The sequence below is a fragment of the Xiphias gladius genome, chromosome 7, assembly GCF_016859285.1.
Source record: "Xiphias gladius isolate SHS-SW01 ecotype Sanya breed wild chromosome 7, ASM1685928v1, whole genome shotgun sequence".
Taxonomy (NCBI): Eukaryota; Metazoa; Chordata; class Actinopteri; order Istiophoriformes; family Xiphiidae; genus Xiphias; species Xiphias gladius.
Window position 1 is genome coordinate 25,214,084 of NC_053406.1, and position 8,778 is coordinate 25,222,861.

Sequence of the window (8,778 nt, forward strand, 5' to 3'; positions counted from 1 at the left end):
AAAAAAAAAAACATTCTGAAAATGTTGCCACTTGAACATTTTCAGAACATTTTCAGATAAGAAATTCGACTTCCAAATGAAATTTAAGGCAGTGGTGAACACTAACCATTTGCAGCTCAAACTGATGCTGTAATCACAGAATGGAGATCAAGATGAAAAGAGGAATCTCCGGATAAATGTTTCCAGCTGTTGGAGGCTTACATCCAAACCTCACGCAAAAATGAGAACGACGGTTCACATACTTCTTAAAAGTAAATAGTGTTAATGTTCATCCATTTAGAAGGAAGGAGGTCATAATAGTAGGCTTGAAACTAGTCATCAGCAGTGTTAGCATGGAAAACTGGGGTCAATGATGTATAGAGGTTACATTTCAGGTCGGACGTGTTTGTTAGCAGGTTATCTTAAAAATGTGCAGATTTGTAATGAAGTCTGGTGGAAAGGAAGGCCAGAGGCCAAGCAACAAGGTGATTAATTTTTGTTGCAGATCCAGGGGCCAGATGCATAAAACTCTGTGTACGTAGAAAGACAGAAAAAAAGAGTTTATAAATGTGTCTTTGAATCGCAGTCTTACAGTGTAGACTGCAAAAAACAGAGTCATCAGATAATCAAATAGCAAACAAGACCAACAAAAGTGATTTACGATTAGATGTAATTTATAATGTTATTGTTAATCTCCAATTTATCATAGCACTCTCAGCCCCCCCTTTAAAACTACAGTATATATGTCTGAAGTATGCATGAGGTGCACTCATTGTCATTGCACATTTGGCTTTTATAAATACCAGTTTTTGCAATTGGGAATCTCTTGCAACGGATACAGATCGAGGAGCTTTTTTTTTCTTCTTCTTTTTTTTCAAAAAATTCTTAAGGGCATCTTTGAACACTTTTACTCTCTTCCCATAAATTTCTGCGCTTCAATCGATGTCTTTATTTTGTTGCGGGCCTGGACCCATGCACGTTATAATCCCAAAACATTTTCAGCCATTAAAATAAATGTAGAGGAATGTGCAGCGGTACGCACTCTGAGAGTAGGGCTGGGCAAATTTTACAAATTTGAATATTTTGCTTTCATGAAATGCATAACACTGAAACATATTTCATTGGTTTGAACATCAACTTGATTATATAAATTAAATATGATAATACGATCCTATAAATCAGTATAAGAAAAACATTCTTATGAACATTGTGATAATGATTTCAACCGTATCCCCACAGCCCCAAGTGCCCTCTGGTATTAAAGGTGAGTTGAAGAAGGAGCCAGTTCTCAGAGCTCAGAAAATAGAACAGAAAATAGAGTCGCTCAGTCCCAGCAGTGTTCACACTTTGTTAGCACTTTGCTCTTCTCATTAATCTACACAGGACAGCAGATTGTAGCAGGGGCCTCTGATAGCAGCAGGGCATAAACAGACGTGTTGAATGAGCCTTGCTGTGTATGTGCCTCACCGTAACAACCCACTAATCAATGGAAATGGACTACAAACTTCCACTTGTTCTGAAAGAAAAGACAAATGAACAAAAGAAAAACAAATCACACCTTTTAATCCCGGTGAGAGACACAGAGACAGCGCACAAACAAACACTCGCCCGGGAAAGATAATTCTCTAATATTCAGTTTGAAGCAGTGAGAAATGAATATGTGACGGCGTCTGCGGGTTTGAAGCCGCTCGTATTATCGGCTCCCTCCTAATTTTCTATTTCTATGTAAATTCATTTTCCGCCTCACAGAGAGCTGTGGTGCAGAGAGCGAGCCTTGGAATGCGGCGTGGCAACAAACCGCTGCACTGAGGCTGCCGCCACGCAGATGTTGCTGGGCTTAAAACTGCAGCGGGTGGGGGAGGGGGCGTGGGGGTAAAGCAGAGGGTGAGACAGGGAAGGTAATTGGAATGGCCTTTGCATTTTTCTATTTTAAGTTGAACTGATCCCTCTCACTTTGGAGTTTTCTTTTTCCTTTTCCTCCTTTCCTCTCTCTTCCTTTTCTCTGCATAGAAACCCAGAAAACAAAAAATGGGGCATCACTTCCTCTTTTCTCTCATTTTGTTTAATTGATCAGCCCCTCTTTCCCTCTCTTTCCCTCTCATTTGTTCTGTATCTTTTTTTTTGTCTTTTTATCTCTTCAGCCCTCCCTCCTCCTGTTTCTCCAGCCCACACCATCTTTCTGCTCTAAATATGAATAACCGTCATTCAGACAGACAGCAGATAGCTGTGGTAGCTTTGTCAAGCGTTGCTCTGCAAAGAGTGGAATCAGCGCTAAAAGGAGAAAGCTTGGCATTCGTATACACACACACGTTTATTTTCTAGGTGCGCAGAAGAGCAACAGATTTTGTTGTGACAAGTTGTAAAAAAAAAGTTGTTGTTTTCTTCTCCAATGTTATGTCTCTGGTCTGCGTCCATGCAGCAAAGTGAGGCTTTCACTGTCCATGGAGGTCAGTGCTGTAGCAGAGTGTGATGCCTCACTCGCCGCCTACGTCAGCAGGGCAACAGTGAACCCTTCACACACCAGGTTCTTTCAGACCTCAGACCAGACCTGCAGACATCAGATCTGTTTGTATGTTATCTGATGCAACGGGGATAGATAGATATTAGGATATTCGATGTTTGACAAAGAGCCCTCTCTCCTGTGGAATGAAAGATCGCTGCGGAATTTCGGCTGCTTCACTGAGACAAATAGTAACCAAACCCAAACAGATCACTGTTTTGTTTCACTCAATGCAAAATTATTTTAAATCTATCATCTAAAATTGGGACAGTGAAAGAAAGCAAAGTGTTGTCACGAAATCCACAGAAATGTGTGCACCAATTTTTCAGTGTTTTTGATTAAATGCAGAGAGAGAGCCCTTGTTGGATGGTTTGGCAAAGTTAACATTTAACATTGTGTCATAAACTTTTCCTCATTGTCTCCAGCTTTTCCAATGTGAGGATTGGCAGCTTTTCTGTGTTTTATATCATTGTAAACAGAATGTCTTTCCATTTTAAACTCTTGGTTCAGATAAAAAAAGTTTGTTTTTTTTGTTTGTTTTTTTTACTATTTTCTTAAATTTTATAGACTAAACATTTAACAGATTGATTGTAAAAATAATTGACAGATTAATCAATAATAATTATATAAAAAAAACATCATTTGTTGCTCCCCAGTCACATGCTTGGCTGGAAATGTTGCATTAGAATCACTTTAAATTAATGGCCCCCCAAACACGAGGAGTGTACCACGGATCAATTCTCTACTCTAACTTACTTAAGTGCATCATGTTCATTCATCAACTGACACGGCAATATTATAAATGGTTTTATATATGATGAAGAATAGTATAATCACAATAATCCACCATTTGTACATGCAAATATGTGAAATGAGATATACCGTGCCGTGTTTGGACATGGAGAGTGTGTGTGTGCGCGTATTTGTGTGTGTGTGTGTGTGTGTGTGTGTGTGTGTGTGTGTGTGTGTGTGTCTGTGTGTGTCATCGCCTCACTCCCTTTCACTACCCTTTGAATGCTGGAGCTGGGTTTCCATGGCAACGCTGACCCCTGGGAGTCAGTTATTTTTTTCACACAAGTAGCCTCTTTAGAATTCCTCCCTCTCTCCCTCTCGCCCTCTCTCCCTCATCCATCCTTCCCTCCCACTCTGTTTACCTCTCTCTACCTCTTTGTCTCCTGCTCTCTCACCTACTCGCACTCTATCTCTTTCTCCTCTTTTCGGTCTGTTATCTATCAAAGAAGTGAAGAAAGAAACCCACGGTCTTTACGTGTTCAGGTGGTGGTCGTGGATGTTGTATGTCTGTCTCAGCTCTTTCTCCGTCAGGACATCATTACACTGCTGACACACACACACACATACACACACACAAGGACATCATGAACTCTCTCCTTCTCGCTCTCTATCTGTATTCAAACATGGTTCAGACTCTCTCTGCATCTTTTCTTTGGTTCTTTTTTCTCCCATCCTTCTCGAGGACACCTCTGAAAAGCAGTTCCTGACAAAGTCCCTTTCATGGCCGACCTTGCCGCTCAAGTCTACTCTTGAGCTGAATGATGTGTGCACTGTTTTACCATGTTTTGAGTGACAAAAGAAAAATTTCTCACCAACAAGCTCCATCGCATAATTCTCAATAATGTCATTCCACTGCGGACTTTCGATTCAAGAGGGGTCCGTCGTCATGCATGTTTAATCATCACGTAGTCTTTTTTTGTCTCCATTTATTGAACATACACAATGCAGAAAACATTAGGAATAGTTCTCTGTGACACTGACTTGCGCATCCTCGTAGATTCATTTTACCCTGCCTCTGCTCCTTCCCTACATCTCCTCTTCATGACTTTCGTGGATTTAATTTCCAATCAATACAAGAACACATCTCTCATTGGTATTTTGACATTCAGGTAATTTCATGTGATGCATAGGTGCTTGCTTAGATTTTGTGCAATCACTGGAGCACCAGCTAAAGCAGATGTGCTATGATTATGATACAACTTCTGTCACAGAGCAATAACCTATGCTTTCTTTTGTCTTTATTTCCTCTTTTTCTCCAACCTCCCTGCCCCTCTCACCAGGCCAAGCTGATCGTCCCCAACAGCACGGCAGGGTTGATCATTGGTAAAGGTGGAGCTACAGTCAAGGCCGTGATGGAGCAGTCCGGGGCGTGGGTCCAGCTATCCCAAAAGCCAGAGGGCATCAACCTGCAGGAGCGCGTGGTCACCATCAGCGGGGAGCCTGAGCAGAACCGCAAAGCTGTGGAGATCATTGTCCAGAAGATCCAGGAGGACCCTCAGAGCTCCTCCTGCCTCAACATCTCCTACTCCAACATCACAGGGCCCGTCGCCAACTCCAACCCCACCGGCTCCCCATACGCCAACTCGACCGAGGTCATGCCGGCTGCGGCAGCCGCCGCAGCAGCCACGGCCTCCTCTCTGCTTGGCCAGGCTGGCCTGGCAGGGGTCGGGGCCTTCCCCACCACCATGTCCAGCCTCTCAGGCAATGACCTGCTGGCCATCACCTCTGCCCTCAACACTCTGGCCAGCTATGGCTACAACACCAACTCCCTGGGCCTGGGTCTGAACCCCGCTGCAGCTTCAGGGGTGTTAGCCGCTGTAGCAGCTAACGCTAACCCGGCAGCTGCCGCCGCAGCTAATTTGTTAGCATCCTACGCCAGCGATGCATCCACCAGTGCAGCTCACCCAGCAGCCAGTCTTGGAGGGTTCTCCCTGGGATCCTTGGCTGCCGCTACAGGGGCCACCAACGGCTACTTGAGCGCTGCATCACCACTGGTGGCGTCATCTCTACTGGCCACGGAGAAGCTAGCAGAAGGAGCAAAGGAAGTGGTCGAGATCGCCGTGCCAGAAAACCTGGTGGGAGCCATCTTGGGGAAAGGAGGGAAGACACTAGTGGAGTACCAGGAGCTGACCGGCGCCAGGATCCAGATCTCCAAGAAAGGCGAGTTCATCCCTGGAACTCGGAACAGGAAGGTGACCATCACAGGTTCCCAGGCCGCCACTCAGGCTGCACAGTACCTGATCAGCCAGCGAATCACCTACGAGCAGGGGGTACGCGCCACCAACCCACAGAAGGTGGGCTAAACCTGACAGCCAATGAGAAATGAGGAGGAAAAGAGGAAAAAAAAGTGGGGGCTTGGGGGAGGAGTATAAAAAAAGTGAGAGTGAGAATGGAAAAAGGAGAGGAGAGCAAGAATGTCAGAAGAAATCGTCCGCGCCGTTTTCTTCTGCGTGTTTTCAGTATTCTCTATTAAAAAAAAGTTTTTGACGCGAAGCAAAAATGTGCTGAGAAGACAAGGAGGGAGAGGAGCGAGTTATCACGCTGAAAAACCAAGAAAAAAATGTGTAAAATGTAAATAAGGTTTTATTACTTAACGTCTTGACCTTTCGGGATTTTTTATTGTTTCGTTTTATTGTTTTTTGTTTTGTTTTGTTTAGTAAATTAAGCTGTCTGTTTGTTCGTTTGTGTATTGTGTGGACAGAGCTGAATGCCATGTAGACAGGCCGACTGCCTGAGAGGCTACAGGAAGTGGGGGGAGGGAGGGAAGGGTTAGGGTCGCAGAGAGGGGAGGGTTGGCATTTACAGGGTACAACCCTCCACCCTCCCAACCCAAAAGCCCTTGTGAAAATAACCCTTACCCTTCCTTCCCCCTGCAGCCTACACCCATCACCCTCCCGTAGGGTTTTTGTTTTTCTTCTAGTTTTGATTTGCCCCTAGGCCCCTCTCCCGGCCTCCCCCCAAAGCCCCTCTCACCACTTGCCCCTGTGCCCCCCCCACCCCCCACCCCACCCCTCCCGCACACCCATTTTACTTGGGTTTTATAATGAGCAAGACTGCAAACTTCAGCCTGGTGTGTGACAGAAGAAACATCCTCAACTCCCCTCAACACTTTTTATTCTCTCCCCCTCCTATGCTCTCACTTCGCTTCCTCCTCCCCCCTTTCTGGGACATGAAGGAAGGGTGAGGTGAAACTGGGGAGGGGTGTGGGGAGAGAGAATCAGTTGGGCGTTTCTTCATTTGCACACCCTCCCCCCCTGTGTACCCTGTGATGTATCCCAAGAGCAGTGCAGCGCCGCAGGGGTGTTACAGTACGTAGCATCCCCCCACACACTCACACACACACACACACACACAGACACACACACACACACACACACGCGGCTCTAGTGTTTGAGATAGAATGCCGAGGCGCACGCTGATGACCTCACGTAGTGCGAAAACTAGAAACGACGAGAGTGATACTGTGCTAGCTGCGGCAAACACACAGGATCTATGGCATTTTTTGCAGTCTGCTTTGATCATTCTATTAATGATATTGTCATGATTATTACAATAGGAATCATCACCATCGTCATTATTTATTAATGAGTTCACCCATATAAAGCTCAGTTGTTTCTTTTTTTTTTTTTTAAATCTGTGAATTCAGGTTGACATGAATGTAAATGAGACTATATTTGATTTGAATCTTTTTTTTTTTAATTTAAATGGATTGAAGATGAATAGTAATGTCACATAGTGTAATATATGTCTTATTTAAGTCCAGCAAGAAAGCCGCCCCAGGCAAGATCATTACAGTGGAGGATCACTTTATATATCCAGTCAAAGAGCAGAACAGGGAACACACACACACACACACACACGCACACACACACGTGCACACACACACGTACACACTGACACAAAAAACAATGATGCCATATTTGGTGCTAGAAAAGCGAATTCACCATATCTATGATGCAGACTGCAGTGAGACCTCGAGATTAGAAAGAAAATATCTGTTAACCACTCAAACCACAGGCTGCAGTGCAGCATTTTAGCAGCTATATTAACCTCAAACGCCTGGTTATCCTAGCTCATGCTCCAAAACATCCCCACTGTGTTATATCTGTAGTAAAATGCCAGTTACGGTTTGCCTACAATGTAAAATTGTAACTGAAATGAATAATTGAGTTGACCTGAGACTAATTCTCAGTTGAACTGCTACTGCTCAGCCTGTGGTCTTCCATACCCTTCAGATGAACCCAAACCACAGACTAGATCAAACAAGAGCACTTAAGACTCACAACGTACTACTGAGACATGCAAACACGGAGTAAGAGGAAACACTGAAACGTGACGAGGGAACGTCGTTCGTCTGGGGTTCACTGCCGAATCTGCAAACCTTGCTTGTAGATTTGCTATTATACGGCAGTGTGGATATCAGTAAAGGAGATAAATAGCCTCACTGATCTTTGCCCTTATCAAGCAACCATTCGACTGCCGATGAGGTAAAGGGCAGAGAGAGATTTTCAACATACGTCCAGGGAGTTGAGCTTGTTTCTGCCTCTGGCAAACTGCAGGTCTCCCATGGCAACAGGTTTTCTGCCCACTGTAGACCCAGGAGGCTGCTGAAGATGCTGTTGTTTCTTTTGTTGTTAATTTTTTGTTTGTGTTGTGTTATTTTTTTTTTTTTTTTTACAATCGGAGTACACTGAATTTTTGTCTTAATGCACTGTGAAGCGAGGGAGCGGTTCTCTTGGCCTATGAGGTCAGGGGTGTGTGCTGTAGGTGGCATCTGGATTGGATGGTTTTTGTATGGCAGGGAAAAAACAAAACAAAAACACATATATGAAATATATGTCGAATGCATATGAAGAACTTCACCAGAAATGCACGTCATATCTGAATACTGAAGGAGGAGAAAGAGACTAGGTCGATGAAGAGGATCAATCAATTGAGGTCAAGAGTTGAGATCAATTAGATTCTACCTACCTGTTGTCTTGGAACAGTGTTTTGTAATTAGAGGGCAGGATGTTGGGGGAGTGTTAGGTGTCCAGTAGCAGATTAAAGGGACTGGAACAAATTCCAAATTCACGTTTCTATTGCAGCTGTATCTTTTTCCTAAACAGTTGAAATTGATAATGTCCCGCACATCCAATGGGCAAATCCCTGAACAGATATATGTATTTAAGTCCAACAGGAGTTGAAGTGTGATGGAATGTAAAACGGCAAAAAATAAGGAGGGGGGTGCATTTGATTTATTGACCTCAACAGCCTGGTGAGGTGAGGGAATTCCTCTAAGATAAAGAAAAAAAAACCTTTTTGATTCCTTTGAAACCAATCCGACTCAAAATCCTCCACTGTGCTATCGAACGTGTCTCTCTGTTGGAGCGCCAGTGAGGGTTTATCTCCACAGCTTGGTAAGGAGGCTTCTTTACTCCCATCTAATACCATCCACACTCTCCTCACCCTCCCTCACACCCGTCCTCAGTCCTCCAGTGCTCTCCCATCCTGACACCCCCTCTCCT

General features: G+C 44.2%; 1 protein-coding gene across 1 annotated transcript in view; it reads left to right on the forward strand.

Annotated features, from left to right (window-relative positions):
• Positions 1-6,141, forward strand: part of nova2 (NOVA alternative splicing regulator 2) — a 79,451-nt gene extending 73,310 nt beyond the window's left edge. The window contains exon 5 of the mRNA XM_040131568.1: positions 4,552-6,141. Within this exon, the coding sequence (XP_039987502.1) occupies positions 4,552-5,574 (1,023 nt within the window). The 3' untranslated portion in view covers positions 5,575-6,141. The remainder of the gene's footprint in view (positions 1-4,551) is intronic.
• Positions 6,142-8,778: the final 2,637 nt, after the last annotated feature.